Below are 19189 nucleotides of genomic sequence, written 5' to 3'. Positions count from 1 at the left end.
GCGTTAATTGGCTGAAGTTCTACATCATTAGCTCTGTTCAAATAAATAATCCAACGTCTACAGTTCAGCATTCTTTCTTTTTTGTCACTCTATGCTCGTTTCCAACAGTTCCACACCGTACAAAGCAACGTATTCAATGATATACGAATTAAATGAACTGACTGTTATCTCAAATAAACCTTTTTTCTTTTAATAACAACTGACAATAAATTATATAACAGACGTTTTTCAAATGCAAATGTAAATTCCACCGTGCATCAGGCGCATCTTTAGCAGTCACAGCATTTAAGCTTGCACCTGTTGACACTTATAATGCATGTAAAACTCCAACTACGTTTTCGTGTCATGGAAGTCCATCTTTTATTTTTCCCACTGGCTGCGCATTTATCATTGTCAGCGCCCGATGATTTACAATTGGAAATTTACATTTGTGGATATTCCTTCCGCGTCTGCTATTCAAAAATACGCGTTTTTCATTCTTCCTAGCAAGTCATTTAAATATTCAGCATACATATGCATAGATGTTCGGATTTTTTAAATGAAAGCCACTTTCTATATTTATTTACAATTGATACGAAAGATCGAGGTTTACGCAGATATAGAAATAACTCTTACAGCATTTCGATGTTTAAATTTCAAATTGCTGCCTATGCGTATTTATCAATATAATGGATCAATCTGTACGTAAAATTCGAAAAAATGTGAACATAAAAATACTAAATGAAAAAATTAAAACATACTAAAGTATTGACATTTTTTTTGTACATGGCAATAGATAGAACACGATTTACTTAAAATAAACATCTTATTATTTCCGTCACTAGGAAAGGTAGGAAAAAAAATGACAAAGTCACTTTAATGATTTTTTTCATGGTCATCGACATTTCTTTGTTGAGTAGAGTTTAGTTTTTATAGCATGACATAGAAAAACTATTTGTAATATCATGGCTTCGATGATTAATAAATAAATTAAAAGTTAAAGAGTATAGAACGGTACTCGGCACTTGGAGCATTTGTAGTAGAATAAGATAAATAACACGATGATTTAGAGGACATTAAAATTATCTGGATGTTGTGCAAGTAACAACATCTCGCTACAAAAAATGAATATTAATGAGCAAAAAATGTCGACGAACATGAAAAAATCATTAACCCTTTGCACTCGAATGGTGACTCTCAGGCACCACTAATATTGTTCTTTTACCCTTTAAAATAATTTTTATAGCAACAATGTTTAATTTTAGAAAAATTGTTAAATATGGCACAGTTAGTATGAACAATGAGAATTAATTTGGTATATATAAAATACACTTCGTCGCTCGAAATAAAAATACTATAAGACAGAAAAATTATTTTAGATTTAGAGCTAAAATGGCTTCGAGTGCAAAGGGTTAAATTGACCTTAGTGAAACGATTCTTTGTTATCGCCAGATGCACGCTTCGACATCACTTAAGTAACACTGTCATTTCCTTCTAAGAACGGAAATAATTTAGATATCTAATTTAACTGAATCACCCTACATAAGCCTTTAATACCTGAATAGTTATTTTGGTGTTTCTTTTAGATTATCTCAGTGCACATTTTGATAAGGTACGCACAAGAAATTGATAACTAATTTTGACTCAAAAATGTTGCGTACACTCTATAATATATATAAATCAACAGATTAATAATTACATAATTATATCTTCACTGCAGATCTAACAACCTTCCATAAGATGAGATAACACAAATTCCTAATATGAAAACTAAAAAATTCAAGATGTGTGATTAAGGTACTGTTTTTTGACCCATTTGATAAAAATAGCTTTATATGGAACTTTTAAAAACTGTTTTGCGATTCCTAAAATAAAATCGTGTTAAAATAAAATTTTCAAAGCTGTATTTTGACCCCGTTGCTGAAAACAGCGCCAAATTAAAATTAAAGTAAATCTGCTGTTGGACCTGTTTAGTAAACATAGGATTCAATTAAAATTTCAGTAGATGTGCTTCGACTCTTTCGGTAAAAGTAAGGTCAAATGAAAATTTTAGATACACCTTTCGACTCTTTTGCTAAAAATAATGTTACATTCAAATTTTGAAGAGAGTTATTTTGACTTCGCCGTTAAAAACAGGGTGCAACTAAAATATTTCAACAAAATATAATCGAATCCTTTCGATAAAAATAATGGTTCATTAAAATTGAACGTTTTTGCTAAAAATATTGCCAATTGAAATTTTAAAAGCTATCTTGCGACATTTCAGATAAAAATAATATTAGCGTAGTAATTCTCTTGTCAAATGTTGCAAGTACAATTCACAGAATACTATCGTAAACCCTTAATACACTTATCGAATGGTTAGAATCTATTACAATTTGTGATTCACTTCGTTTGTTTACCTTCACTTTTTTCTCTTAGCTCGGCTTTGATATGTAAATATATCCTAAATGGGCGGCGATTAAGCCGACACATAGCGAATCAATTTACCCATCGTAAGTGGTCGCTTTACAAATCAGTCGCAACGCGCTAATTGTAAACGATTTCGTTGATGGCTGTGTTACATATTGTGGTTCATGGCACGTTAATTGGTATTGGGTTTGCATATCATGGCACTATGAATACACATGTTTACCAAAAATCTATAATAATACATTGATCTCTAGGATCCGAATTATTATGCTAATTTGTTTGGCACGAACAAGAACGTTGTAACTCCGGCAGAAACGTCGAAGCTGATAAACGGATTTATAGAATTAGTAATACACGAGGGAATCGCCACGGTATTCGTAATATTATTGACAGTCGAACAGAGAAACGATCGCTTTAATTATTTCTTATGGCTTACCAAGATCTTCAGATTTTACTTTACGGTCGTTGATTATTCAAATATTATTCAATAAGGAAAACTGTGTTTAATGACAAGTAGTTTCAATAATAAATATATTCCCATCTTACCAACATCGATCATTTGTGAATATGTTGTTAGATACTGGATTTGTCTCATAAATACGGAAGAATTAATTTTCCCTTTGATTATTTTATGGTGTTTCTGAATTTTTATTTTAGGGTTTTAATAACAGTTAATTTCGTTTTATAATGCAACTATTGTGCCCCCTTACATATACATAACCTATCAAAACTATTAGAACACTTGCAGAATATTAAATAAATTTGTAATTTAATTGAAATAAAAACATAATTTTTTAAAAATATAATTTTTTCAATTAGCTAATGTTTTGTATTTAGTATTCGGTTTTATGGCATCGAGTCGTCGACAATACACATAAAGTTTTCTGTGAGTTTTTCAATACTTTCGGAGTGTACTGCATTTAATGCGATAAATACACTCTGCTCCAAAAGTATTACAATTATAGGAAGTCGAATATATTTGAGAAACCGACAAGAATTTTTTAAATTTTCTGCAGTTTTTTTCCAAGTCAATTGTATTAAACTTGAAGAAGTACGTGTATCTTTACATGTTTTACATTACAATACAAATAAGATCAATTCTACAAAAGAAAATTAAGTTTGCTTTGAAACTAACATAGCAGTGTTTCGAAATTCTTTCGACGCCTGCATTATGTAATATCGTTTGAAATGATTTTTGTCGCCGATGCATAAAATTGGCAATCTAACGACGTCGATGCAATGTTAAAACAATTTCGAACTTCCAAACTCGCCCCCCCCCCCCCCCCCCCCCCCCCCCCGCCCCGCCCCATAACACCTCTCCCCCCCCCCCCCCCCCCCCCCCCCCCCCCCCCCTCCGAATCCGTGGTTTTCGAGTTACGCCGCTGTCTCGGCAACCGAACTATACATATATCACGCTTTGTCCGCCGGACAAAACCGTTCCGTACCGAAAGGATTGAAGAGCAGAAAACACGATCGCTTTTTTATCGCCAACAGTGTCCAGATAAAAATATGCGAGCGGCACACAGGGTTCTTGCGCTTAGGTACGCGTGAGTTAATTAGCCGGTTAGCCGATAGACATTTATTTTTGCTTGTAGACGCTCGCTTTTTATTACTGGCACGCGAGGAACGGGGGAGAATGAGACAGACATTGTTGCGAATGATGGCCACATTCTCATTTCCATTGTGTCGGGCAAAAGCCGATCACAGCTGTGACAGGTATTATCTTAGGAAAAGTGGGTGACGCCGCGATGCTTCTACGACGCTCCAACAACGACCTAAATAAATTGCGTTTAGATTGCAGCTCCATTTCCGAGAACACGTTTATTACGCGATCATCGACGCCGGAATTCGCAAGCGAATTTCAATCGAATAATCTAGGGACCATGACTGCCAGTATTCTTATCGATATGAAAAAAGACGTTGCGCAATAATCATCTTTATTCGAATGTTTTTAGTTTTACAGTGTTAAGGAAGAATGTATACTACCCCTGGCAATAAGTATTTAGCCAGAAGCAATAGTAACGAAATTGTCTGCACTTAAAATGCTACGACATACGTATAAAATTAAGAGTTTAGTTTATTATCTTGAAAAATACAGCGAATAAAGAAAACAATGCTGAGAAAAAAATATTTGGCGAAGCAAAGTCCAGAGGAAAGTATTAGGCCATATTTTAGAACGTTTGTTGACTTTATTTTTCTATTTTATTGATCAAATTCTTCGCAATTTTACAACTCACATTTTACCATTCTTAGACTTTTACGTCGTAATGCTTGAAATTGATCGAATGTTAAATAATGGTTCCTTAATCAGCTAAATACAATGGAAAGATATTGTATCTACATTAAAAGAGAAAAATCTATATTTTAAATACGAAATGTTTGAATAATAAACCATACATTAGGAACGTGATTCTGTTTTTCTAGAATAATTTAAAATAATGAAAGAAATATAACTATTTAGTAATGAATAACTTTAGCATTTTTGAATTTAAGATAAAATATTAAACAATACTCGCCTCGAAACTCGTAAGTTCTACCAAATAAGGATCGGGATTGTTATAATTATTAAAATTTTATTCGTATATGTAATGCAATCTAATATGATATAAAATGGTGAAGTAAAACATAATTTCATATAAAGGAATGTAAAGCAATGTAATATAACGTAGTGATGAAATGGAATGCAATTTAGTAATAATAATATTTATTTATATATTTAGTAATATAAAAATGATGAAGTGAAACGTAATTTCATGTAAAGGAATGTGAAGCAATGTAATGTAACATAGAATGATGAAATGGAATATAATTTAATGTGAAATAACGTAATTTAACGTAATTTAATGTAACATTTAAATTAATAAAATGCAATGCAATATAATGTAATACAATGCGAATTAGTGAAATGCAATGTAATATAAATTAATGTAATTTACTGTAACGTAATATAATAATATAATGCATCAGTGGTCGTCAATAGCTTTGAATCCCAGACAGGAAGAAAAATGGTCTGAATAATTAAATGATGCTCTTCCATTCGATAGTGCTACCTCTCGACGCATTTATTTATTTACAATGCCAATTTTCCATTCCGCTTGTAGATTGCAACGTTACCATAAATATAGAATGGTTCGTCGATCAATCCAGGGAATCCGTAAATTATCGAATAAAAATGTAAAATGGTTCCGTCGAATCTAATAAACACGCCGATAGCCGGTTATAAAGCTACGCGAGTAATCGCTACTTTTCCACGCATCCAGTCCTCCGAACACCTATAAAAATGGCTGTTCACGTGGCGTATTTATATCTATGTAGAGTCCATGCATCGATGCTCCAATACCCCCGTAAGTACGTAATTTATCCCAGGAACACAATTTTTTATCGATCGTTTACAGGGAAACCTTGAAACAACGTTGTCATTAAAGCTGCTGCACGGCGCTCTTCAATCAGAAATAAAGCAAACCGTTGAACACTTTATCGGACGCGTAATCGTTTACTTTTTTTCCCCTGGTAACTACCGCTTGTAACTCCGTTAGAAACTCTTTAAACAGCCCGTCGGTGACAAACACATTAGGAACTTCCCAGGATTCGCTTAAAGATTCTATCGAAGTTGTGCGTCCTGCATCGAACCCCCACCCCGTCCCCTTTCACCCCTGTTAAGTGGTTAATTTTCCTCTCCACCACTACGGAATATCGATGCTGTGGAATCACGACACCGTGAAGAATGAGTTATTCTAGCGCGTTGATAAATCTCTTTATATGCCGTGAATATTGTCGTCGTTATTCGAAAATGGCAGTAAACGTCCGTTACGACTCCGTGATCAACGGAAATGGGATTTCACGAGACCGTTTGCTTGGATCGATCGGTGAATGTCATCGATAAACAGATGCGTAAAAACGTGTAACGGCGTATCTTCCGACCGTGCACTTTATTGTATTCTTTAATGAAAATTGCGTGTTACAAAATGCAATTTAATATGGACTGAAGTCTCATTTTAGCTTCCAGGACCTTCGCGAGGTGAATTGCTACCACATTGTGTCATCTCTTCGAAGTTATATCTCATATGGTCATATATTTTGCCTAAACCAAATATATTTCTAAATATAATTAATTACGATTATAAACAATTCACTATGTTCGAATAATTTTACTATCTCTATTTCAATGATTTATTCGAATGAAGAATAAAATATTGTTTTAAATATTTTTTAGGAATAATTATTGAATTACAAAGATTTTAATCGAATAATTATTTTAAACATACATTTATTTAAATAATTATGTTATGCAACCCTTCTTTATATTTCTTTTAATTTACGAAACGATTCTACGAAATGAATTGTAAACATTCTAGAATAGTAAATAAAAGATAAGCTTACTTTATTAATAATTCAATGGAAATTATATTGCATAACTTTAACATAAACTGTTCAAATGGCGATAAAAATCGTTTTATTTTCAAACAATATTCCCCCGGGCATCGATTGTAAGCACAGGGAAACATTATTTGGAGATAAAACGAATTTTATCTCTACTTGAACGATAAAAGAATTTATTCGATTAAAGAATAAAAAATTGCTGAAATAAATGGATAAAATTATTTGTTACGAATAATTAGTGAATTACAAAGAATTCATTCGAATAATTAGTTTAAATAACATTTATTTGTGTAATTATGTTATGCAATCTTCTTAAAGATTTTAAGATACTAAATAAAAGATAAGCTTCCTTTAATAATAATTCATTGGTAATTATATTACGCTGATTAATCAAAGATACATAGTACAAAGTCTGTACAGATTAATCGAGGATATAATTTCTTACGTTCGTAGAATTCGTGATACGCAGCAGAGAATAAAATGTTATAAATTCATGGAAACGAAAAAGTAGTTACACACTTCTTGTAAAAATATACATTAAGCTATCAGCTGTAAAATATTTGACATTTTGAAAAAAATTTGAATAAACGCAATAAATCTGTCGAAATGTGGCCGGTTTAAAACATCATATTCGACGAAAATTACGTTTCCCAGTTTCTTCCTATTTTTCTCTATACTGTACAGAATAAAAAATGTCCATTAAAAATTGCGAAACTGGTTGTTAAACGAACTACTTGCAAATGATTAAATATGAATCAGTGTTATTCTACGTGATAGGCTATTTATTTTTTGATTGAATTCAGTTTTATGTTTAACGCTAATGCTATATATTTTATGTACAAACATTGAAAGACGTAAAAGTCTTCATGCTTCGTACAGTTAGAGAAAAGTAAAAAGCTGCAGTATTGTAACTGGTGAAAGATATATAAAATATAATTAATCGATTTCGAAGGCATTTTTCATGCACATCACTTACAGAGACCTACAGTGTGCATTGTCTGAATTTACGCTCTAAACACATATAAAATAGTTAAAAGAACATCATATTCCTTTGTTGTCATTCTAACAACTTGCTATTTTCAAAACAAACTTAAATGTCTCCCAGTACTGGATGTCGCAAAAGTCACTCGCAATTGGAAAATGAGTTGGTGTTTGGTGTTAGTGGTGAAAATGGTTGTACAGGTCATTCGGAGTAATTTTTTCCTTAGGGTTAATGCAATACGTGGCTTTGTTTACGAATCATTAACGAAAAAAATTAACCAATAAGAGGCGAGCTTGACTGACGCGAGTCGGCCTAGCCAATGAGCAGAATTGAGTTCCGTCCGTTCGTTCGTTCGACTACTGTGCGCCGATTGATGTCGTCTCTTATTGGTCACTGTCCTTCGTTAATACCTCAAGGACAAAACATTTACGTTATGGAAGAAGTTACTTCAAATGATCTCAAGATCCTCTCATTGACCCATTGCGAGTGACTTCTACGACATCTTATAAGAAATATAAAAAAAATATATTTAAATTTTTTGATATAATTTTCGAAAAGAAAAATTTAAAAATTATTCCTTTTTAAAGTGGTCCGAATATTTTATTAATATGTGATTGCAGAGTTTGTAATAAATTTATAAATTCATAAATTATAATAAGTTTATGAATTAAACAATTTATAAATTATAATTGTATACTGATCTGATATTTAACATGTTGATAGAATAAGAGATCACAAATCTAGTGATAATTGTAAGAACTAAAATTAAGTACGTCGATAAAGATGAAAAAATATAACTTATCACTTATTATAATATAATGAAAACGTAGCTGATACGCATGGCAGCTTTTACTCACAATAAATGACCTTTGCAACGTTGTTACTCCATTGTTGCTGTTCCAGTTTTATGAAAGTTTTTCCATATTTTTAATCACGGTGACGGTATCCCGGGTGGACAAAGTTGTTAAACCCATTTTGCAACTTGGTGTCAGATAATGTTCGTATATGCTCTTGTGCTTTGAAATAACGAGACTGCATGTTGCAGAATAACATTGTTATTTAGTTCCCTCGCATACGAATTGTTAGTTGTTTCATTTAGAATGTCCGATTGCTAGATAACTAAAGTGTTCGCACGTAAAATACAATTCCAAGAGTATCGTTTCTGTTTGCTGATATTTACAGTGTTCAACGAAGTTCACCGAAAAATGACAATCTCGAAACGACAGAAATTTGACACTTTACTCCATTAAAAGTTAAAAATAAATATCCGATGTTATTGTTCGCGTGAGTGATTCATTGTTAAAGTAATTAAAACAATTCTTGTTGTTGTAAATCCAATAATTTATTGTTGCAATTTGCAGTAGTAATTCCCTACAGCAATTTCTCATAATCATTTCTTGTAGAAACTTATCGTTCATCGACTTCTCGTAGTAATTTTTTGTAATAATTTTTTGCGTTAACTTCTTGTAGTAATATATTGTAAAGTAATGACTACTTAACGACTATAATGCAATGGATCTAGCATTACTATGACAAATTATCTTTGAAATCCTTAGAATCCTTAGAAAAATAAATAGAAGGAAACAAATATTGCTAAAGTTTCTGATCCTACAATTGTAAGAAATGATAATTAAATAATTCATGTTTATTTTCAATAATTTTAATAAGTCAGCACTGCGATAGTATTTCGAACTCTTTCAATGTTTTTACAGTTTTATATTGCATCCATTCACACTATTTGCAAAAATGTATAAAATACTGCATTATAACAATCAATAATAAATTAACACCTCTATGATTCTTTGTGATCTTTCACAACATCAACAAAGTTTTTTGTGTATTGATTTTCGCTTTTGTATTACTAAAATATTGCAAATCTGAAATATCTTTTAATTACTGTGCATACTCTAACTGTGTAGTCTTATACAGGGTGTTTTAAAAGTCACTGACTTATTTGAAGTAACTTTTCCCTTTACAAAAATGATTAATTATTTTGTAATTCCCATTACAATAATTTATTAATGCAAACAAAAATTTGTGATCAAAAACTTCATGTCAGACGAACATACACCTATTTACATCATAGTTACTAGTATTTTCGTATAATAAATTTGTAATTTTAGCTTGTAACCTGTAGTGTCTTTCCTTAAACTGATGAAAGATATTACAGTTCTTTTCAATAAAAAATTCTGCTAGCTTCTCTGAAAAGAAATCAAATAATATTGCAAAAACATTGAATCATAAATATGAGTACTAAAAATATGATAAGGTATTACAATGGAATTACGAAATGATACAAAATTTTACTCTACCGTGCCGCACTGGAACAGATTGGTGATATTTATCTAGTGCGTTTACAGAAGCTATTCAGTAATTAAGATCTCTGTAAGCTGTGTTTGCTAATTCAGGTCATTGTGAGCTGTGTTCGCTAACTTCCTCGATTACCGAGATTAAAAGAAAAGTTTTCCAAGCAAGAATTAATACACGCTGGTATCAAGGGTATCGGTTACAGTTTTAAGTAGCAAATATTTCAAATAAAATATTCGTCAGAGAAGAAGTTATTACAGTGATCTCCTGGAACCATAACTTTTAGTACTTGGAAGAAGCTGCCATTAAGGCAGTGTTTGTTAATTTATTTGCACCTTGATTTGATTTTTACTTAAAAAAAAAACGTTTGTCAGTCATCCCAGAAATAGGGTAAATGTATCGATTACTGCGATATCATGCTTCGATCATACTTTATTTTCATATTTCTCCTAATTTATCATGAAATAATAATATGTTTGAACATTTTGTTGAAGAATGATATGTTCTGGACAACAATCAAAATCGTTGGCACCGAAAATCGAATATCACGTAAGAAAATATTAAGAAATAAAATCGATTAGTGCAGATTCAAAATGTAAGGGGGGTTGCCATAATCGTACCCACTTAAGCAAAAATCTCTGTTATAACTTTCGTAATACCTAATTTATTATTTAGAATACCTAAACAACTTTTAGGAAGTGTACTCAAAATAGATACGTTTGTATTAATTTGGCGTAAAAATGACTGTTTATATAGAGAATGTAAATGAGGCTGAAATACGAAGATTCGCGGTGACTTCATTTAATTGCAATAGAAACGAGGAAAAAGTTAGTTACTATAGAAACAAGTAAGAAGTTAGTTACTATAGAAACGAGTAAGTATCTGAGACGTTGATCTCTAACGGACTTCACTGAACGCCGAGTGTTTTCTCTGTAAAATATCGTCCTCATAAAAGAAGATCCAAGGTAGAAGTAGAGAGAGAGAGAGAGAGAGAGAGAGAGAGAAATAGAGTGGAAAGTCGAACATCTGAGGGCAAAAGTTGAAATCTGGCAGTAGAAGTTAAAAGTTCGTAGAGAAATGTGACTATTGTTGCGAAATGTACGGAGTAATTTTTAACAAAGCTCGCTCGACACCGGCAGAGAACATAGAGAAAAGTATAAATTCTTCTTTAAAAACTTCGAATAGAGTCAGTAGAGAGACTGAAACGTTGGGGACGAAGAGATCGTTATCAGGAAGTATAGTTACATTTGTTAATGACTGACTTTAATTCGCAGAAGACAAGTCGATATTCAAGAATTCTTAAAAGCCATAGTCTTCATAATCATTTAGTATGATCAAGGAGAATATGAGGAGAGAGTTTACTCTTCTTGGATAATTCAGACATGCAGATACTTTGCAGTTCAAGGTGATGTTCCTGCATAGTTCATTATCTGTAGTCGCGACAGTGTAGAAATAATTAGGTTCCTGTTGGACTTGTAAGTCAAGTTAAACAAGCAGGTTCAGGATGGTATTACAGATCCTCGTTGTATTAGTTCGATGCATACATTCTTCACTTTAAAGTATTATTTCATCTCGAAAATATATTCTTCTGTTGTACGCGTTTTAGTGCATTTCGCAGTTTTATGCATCCGTGAGCATAGTCTTAACCCCTTTGACGACTCTGAGGCGCCCCTGAATATTGCTATACCAGTATCAGAAATTGCTTTAACGCTATCGGAGTCGTAAATATTAAAAAACAACTGTTAAAGTTGCAAATATTGTACTTGCGAATAAATTCAACTTCATATGCATAAATCGCAACAAATCGTGCAAAAATAGAATTACTGTAAATCAGGAAACATGTATTGTATTTCGAATTAAAATAGTTTCGAATGAAAAAGGTTGATAGTTGCAATATTTCACAAAATTGAATTTGTCCTTTTACGAACTGTGAAAAATATATCGTTGCAGAAAAGTTATCAACTTTTCGTATATCATAGCGTGCGCTATTATTTCACATAACGACGTACGCAAATTGAATTCGATTTCATTCACGTGAAATGCAAAACGACGTAGGCAAATTGAACTTGATTTTCTTCGCATGAAATGCAAAACGACGTACGCAAATTGAATTTGTCTTTCTTTATGTGAAATATAAAATACAGAAAAATATAAATCACAGGGAAATAACAATAAAACATTGAAATATCTTTAAAAGGAAGTGACCTAAATTATCAGCTCAGTAAATTCGTCTTAAAGCGCATTATTATTCCATACATATGTGTAATATATTATTCTATATATGTAAACAATAATTTTGCATTTCATTCGAAGTAATTGAATAGATTTCGAAATCTTCCTCAGCTTGACAAATGTCACACTCCATCTCAAATAACTGTTGCTGAAACATTTTTATGTAAATAATATTATGATAAAGTGGACACCCAGTGTATCATGTTGATAGCGAGCCACATTAATGTTAATTTAGTTAAAAGATGCTTTTTACTGTGAATTGAATTTATTGAAACGAGTCTTTGAGTTCTTACTCTAATAAATAGACTGAATTTTTCAGTAAAATAAACATTGCTTGTGTCAATCTCGAGGAATAGAAACTAAACAACAAGATCTTTTTTTGTTTAGTAATTGTTACAAATTAAAAAGAATAGATTACTGTCATTAAATTCTTTTAATCCTCCTACTACTTTAAACAGTAACTCCTCCTTTTTGCCATAAACGCATAAAATGCAGTCTAGTACTCATTATAAAATTATAATTAAAATCAGTCAAGTGATCGAAATAATAACAATTTATGGGAAAATTTATCTTGAAGTTATTAACAGAAATATATTCAAAATTGGAGAAATGCTATGCACAGAGTGTTTCAAGAATTCCTCGCAAATGGAAACGAGGAATTCCGTTGGTTATTCAAACTAACTTATTCTTTAGTGCAAATGCAGTCCGTAGCTTTATTTAATAGTTATTAACGAAAAACGGTGACCAATGCTAGGCGAGATCAGCTGGAGCTAAGCGGCCGAGCTAATGAAGGGAATTGAGTTCATCCACTCAAACGAAACTAATTTTCTAACCTGAACTTTCACGAATTTTCACGAATTTTTTATTTCATTTAATGTTATGTATGTGCAAATTCTGTTAATTCTACAAAGAAGCATGTAGGTCTACACGGTGCCATTATATCTTTAATTTTTTTCATGTTTCTTTGACCAATTAATTTATTTAAATTTATTCATTTAAATGTCAGATTTAGTTTCTATATTTTATTCTTGTTATTATTTGTATTCAACCCATTAAAGTGAAAGATACGAGTAGTAACTTTGAGCGAGTAGTAATTTGGAAAAAATCGAAATTTTTTGATAACTTTTAATACAGTTATAGTTGCTCAAAAACTTGCAATTTTTCGACTAGAAATTACTGGTCTTTTAATTTTGCTGTCAAGTGTATTGCGTCATGATGCTACGAATATGTAGTACCGTGTGCAAAAATATTGACAAGTTAAAATTTTTTAGAAATTAATAAGAAAAAATACACTTTATATATAACATATAATTATATAATTTATTTAATACATTTTATTAATTATATATTCTATATTATATTACGTTTCAAAATGTTCTCTTCTTTCGTATTTTTGAAAGTCTTCGATGTGTTTTTTAAAAATAACTACATATATTTTCGTGTTGCCTCGTGTAACTTATAAAAATTACATTCAAATATGTACTGTTATATGATCTTCAAGTGATCTTGAACTTCAAAGATGGAGGCCAAACTTAAATTACGTTTAACAGAAGAATGCAGATTGCTTGAATATGTCCGATATGCAAGAAATATTCGAAGTTCAAACCTCTTCTCGGAGTTCGAGATCATATCATAGCACATATTTGAATGCATTTTTGATGAGCTACGTATGCAATACGAAAATATGTCTAGCTATTTAAAAAATAACATCCTCGTTCTTGAAAACTGCGAAAAAACAACTGCTGCGAGTTACTGACCACATGATGCCATTCACATTAGATACACATACAATATTTTCTTTCTTTCTCAAAATTAGAGAACAGACTACTGGCGTTACATTGAGTGAGGTCCAAATTATGGGACCCACCGTAAAACTAAAAAAACTATACCACCTTAATTTGTTGTTCTATCATATTAAAAATCTTTCACGTAAACATTTTTTTCTCCCCCCATAAGCTCGTACAACAGAGGTCCCGACATACTTGACTCGGAACAGGATTAGCAAGCGAATTGCATTGTTACATTTCGTGAACCACGAGATCATCGACCTTCGAACAAAGGAGCGCTTTCAATCTCGTAGCGCTCTAGTCTCATGGTTCGTTCATCTTACCCTCTGAATAGCCATCGAAAGCGCAGCGTGGCGCTGCTACGACCAGCCCTGAGCGATTCTGAACGGAGCGCACTGTGTGATATTTCGACAAGCTAAGAAGATTTTAAAAGCGATATCTTAGTCATACAGAATAGGTATTATTTTCAACACGTTTGCTATCAGCGTCACTAGCTAACATAGTTAAATTGAAGGAAGCTACAAATTATTTAAGTATCACTCTATGTGTTACAGTTTGTGTTTGGATACAATAAACTTTATGTTTATCGAATAAGACATATTAAATTTAGTAATTTTTTTACTTCAGCAATTTTTCAAGTAAGTTCCAATTCTTTAAAACTTAACTTTGCAAACAAAAAGTTTTTATCTCGAAAACTCTCGCCGAGCTAACGTTTATATGACTTCTTCTCATTCTACGGGAAAGCAAAATATGATACGATAAGTTTTAATGATCTATATCGGGGCCTGTATAAACTTTAAACGCTTATACCTTTTCAACAATGCATTTCCTGGCACACGATTACATGAACATTTATCATCTATTTGACCTCAGTAATACATACTATAAGTTTCGTTCCAACCTTTTCAGATACACTATATATATTTAATTTAAAGTTGCCAAGTCTCCTATATTCATGTTGTAGCATTTAAAACGCAAGCAGTCTCGTTTTCTTAAATTACTTCGTCTACTGTAAAACAATCATAATAAAATGCATAATGAAAAAAAAAAATAAAACAAAGACTATAATTAAGAATTAAGGTCCCCTGGATTATTGAAATATCACACTGCGCGGAGCGTCGGATCGTTTCCCTCGAAACCCTAAAATTAGAACTCACCTCTTCGGATCGGGTACGGTGCAGAAAGATCTGGGTCGTCGCCGGAAGTAGGAACTCTTGATCCAGTCGGCTTCATCCTCAAAGTCGTAACGGTAGAGACCCCTCGGATAGGTGGGGTGAGGCTGGCGGTACATGATCTGGTACGGCCGGCGGGGGTAGGGCGCGTCGCATAGGTTCTCGTCGCTGGGGACGCTTCTTACGCACGCGGATAGGATCGAGGTGCGGGCAGAGGTGCACGGCGAGGGTCCTTTCGACGACAGGCAACCGAAGAAGCCGCCCTCGGATTTCTCGACAGCGTCCAATTGCCGGCTAGTTATGCAGTACTGCTCTTTGATGTCCTCGCGGGAGTAGAGCGGTGTCGCGCGCCGATCCCAGTCGATGCTAATGCTGCCGCCGGATGCGCCGAAACCGCCATGCACATCCACCTGGGTCGAGACGTCCACCTGTCATGTACACGAGGTTTAGTCTAATTAGTGGAAAATCGATGGAGGACACGTCGCGTCGCCGTTTGATTGATGGCGCCGCGGCCATTGTAAAACTAATTTCGAGATGGACTGACCGTTCGTTCGTCGGGCCACGGGTATTCTTGACCAACCGAGTGGAACCAGTACCGAGTTATGCGAATGAAACTGTCACCGTTGCTGGCTAATCATTCAGCACAGGAGACAGCGATATTAACGGTCGACTGACTGGCCAGTGGAGCTCCCAAGCTAGCTGGTTACGAAATGTAGTATTGCTACTGTTTTGACGCTGCCGCGAGACATTCAAGAACTTAAGGAGCGCCGATGCCGCGGCTTTTCATGAAAGATGGTAGGTCGATTCATTGCATCCTACTTTTACCAATACACAGGGGGCTCATGACCGCTTTAACGTGTCCAAACTGATCTTAGCATTGTCACAAGGTTATCAAGATGATAGTATAGTAGGTCATTGAATTCGTCTCAGCAGCAGCTATAATTAATTATATTCTATTGACCTACCCAAATCGTGAAGGAGGTACGAGGTCTGTTTCAGAAGTAGTTGACCTCTACACACAACTTTGCTCTTAAGTATTCAATTGTAAAAAAGAGGTATGCAGCAGTTAGGGGGGTCCTTTAGAAGTACTCTTATCGATTAACAGAAACTTAAAACTGTTCACTCGACAACAATACGCAATTTTGTCATCGACAAATTCTCTAAAAGTCATGATCAATCAAGAAGCATGGCATTTTTAAGCTCCGGCTCCTTTACAGTTCGGATTTAGTACCGAGTGATTTTTGGCTATTACCATAACTGAACTAACTATTGAGAAACCGTAAATTTGACGACATAAAGACAATAAAACAATATGCGACGCAGCAGCTGTTAGCCATAAAAGGAAAGGACCTCCAGGACTGCTTCGAGAAGTGGATCAACCGCTGGAAGAAAGTTATAGTATCGAAAGCGAACTACTTCGAAGGTAAGGTCGAGGAAATTACCCCAGAATGGGAATGTTTTAAAATACAAGCAAAGGTTAGATACTTCTTGAATATAAATGATCGAATTGATCGTTGCATTGCAGCCTGATCGGTCACTAGAAGAAGTTAATTAATAATATTTTCTTGTTTTAAGTGTAATTTTGTGATAAAAAAGAATACTCGAAGTAAAAAAATCTCGAGTTGGTGTTTCCTGTATTTCTCTTTCCGTTTGAAATAATTAAGCAAACAACTAAAAATGCACGCTATATTATTTTTACAGGCTTTCGTTACGATTGTTCGGTTTTATTTTTTTATAAATACGATCAATCTTATCAACTGTACAAAAATCTGCTAATGGTGGCTATCTTATGGCGTCATGCTTCTATCGGAAGCTTTTCGACAGGCAGTATGCTGTCGAATATTATAAATTACTTTACAACAACGTAAAAATTGACATTCTGAAAATTGACAGTTCTGACTGATTTAATGACTGACATTAAGATACATTTCATGTAAAACAAAATAGAAAAACAAAGTACATTCTGCAGAAAATAGCAAAAAATGTTTAACATCCTTAAAGGCAATTTAATGTACAAAATTTGCAATAAAATTAAAGTACCTTCACTTAACTTCTTATTGCACGCTGTAAAAACATATTCTAGAAAGTTAATACAGTGTTGAACAAATTTAGACTTCACGCTTCAAGATGAATTCTCTGGATCGTTGCATTATTTTTTCCTACGAAGTTTGTACAGTCTGAGTATTGAAAATTGTTCAACGAATTATCAACCTTCTTTATACCACGACAGACTGATATTACTTTATGATACCCTACTGAAGCATATCGATTTTTTCGTGAAAAAATCAACTTTAACTTTCCATATCATGCTTACCTTAGAAAAATATAGGTCTCTGTTTATAATATTTTTTTAATAAAATTATTTTCCCTCGCAGTAAAGCTTGGAATTCGCTTTATTCGATTCAAATTAATTTGTTTAATTAAAGAGTGGAATGTTTTTAGAAATTTTTGTCATTTAGTTTTAAAGTTTATTATTAGTCTTATTAGCTAGAATTAATTAGGTAACAAATTGTTTGCATTTGTTGTTCATCAAAACTGTCTAAAGTCTATGAAATAATACGTATTATAACAAGTAATAATTTTGATATAAACTTGCCGAACGTAAATTCGCTGTTAATCTTTAAGCTATAAACAAAATGGATGACGTTCTAATTGTTCAATATATTCAAAACCATCTTGCACAATAACGTACATATAAATGCACAATAACTGTAAAAGAACAGAGTAGTCTTCATACCGTTTCGCTATTATATCTATCAGCTATGCAAATAATTTTGTACCTGATTTTACCGAAATTATAATTTGCTATTTTCATCTAGAAGATTTGTAAATTGAACTACTTATCTTCCGTTTATTGATTTTCCAGCGTCGTGATAATTTGATAACAAGGGGCAAATTAAGGTGGAAAAATAAGGGGACAGATGAAAACTAAAAATAATTCGTCGAATAGAGTGTAGATACTCTTAGCAATACTTAAGTACGAATGTTAAATGGGACGATCTCGTCAGCACCGTTTGTAACATAAATGTCATTAGATAGTGCCGAGTTACCGAACGTCAGCGAATCAAGGAAGAGAAATTTAAAGAGGAAAGATCACGGAACACGAAGCTATATTTAAACTTGATATTCCTGAAATGGTGAGATATATTTTTATACTTTACATTTTATTTTACTTCTTCAAACTAAAATATTTTTCGAATTTCCGTCGCATTTTCATATTGCAAAATTAACTTTACGGATGAAACGAACCATTAGTTTAAAAGACCAAGTAAATCTTTACGATCAAAAACCAAACGATCGCAGTTTATGAGCGTAATAATTTAGAAAATAAAAATTCCTTGACGATGCCGGAACTCGTAAAACCGTTGGAAATTATGCAACTCGAGAGCTCCTAGTTTATAAATAATTTTTATTTTATCAAAGTAAGATTCAAAGACTTGTAAAATTCGTTTATTTTTACATGAATTACGATATCTTTTTAAACAAAATTACAGGCATCGTATGAAAACCAATTAATTTGGTTTACAGTGCTCTATAGATGAGACGAACATATACACATAGAGAAATTGTGATAAACGTATTCAAATAATACTCAGTAAATTCAGAATTTTAATTCAAACTGGCAATATTTTTATTTTAACATTTCTAGTAAAGAAGTTATCTGTTTATCCTAAAATGAAATTAAACAAAACAATGGTACATATATTAATCTTGCCCATATTTTTGTAAATAGTATTTTATAATTCTTTACCAATAAAATTGTACTATTGTAGTTCAAATTAAATATTTTTTGTTACTTTTTGTAAAATTTATGACAACGTTACCTGAAAATAAATTATTTTGCTTGATATGAAATACATAAGTAAGTATTACATTAAGTTTCTATAATAATAACTTAATCATTGTTTTTAAAACGTATTTGTAATTATTATATATAT

At 32.7% G+C, this 19189-nt stretch overlaps 1 protein-coding gene across 1 annotated transcript in view; it reads right to left on the bottom strand.

Annotated features, from left to right (window-relative positions):
- LOC144467624 (uncharacterized) overlaps positions 1 to 19189 on the bottom strand; it is a 260392-nt gene that overhangs the window by 182510 nt on the left and 58693 nt on the right. The window contains exon 2 of the mRNA XM_078176514.1: positions 15237 to 15679. Within this exon, the coding sequence (XP_078032640.1) occupies positions 15237 to 15679 (443 nt within the window). The remainder of the gene's footprint in view (positions 1 to 15236; positions 15680 to 19189) is intronic.

Source organism: Augochlora pura, chromosome 3, assembly GCF_028453695.1.
Source record: "Augochlora pura isolate Apur16 chromosome 3, APUR_v2.2.1, whole genome shotgun sequence".
NCBI classification, from domain to species: Eukaryota; Metazoa; Arthropoda; class Insecta; order Hymenoptera; family Halictidae; genus Augochlora; species Augochlora pura.
This window is presented reverse-complemented; position numbering and strand designations above follow the sequence as displayed.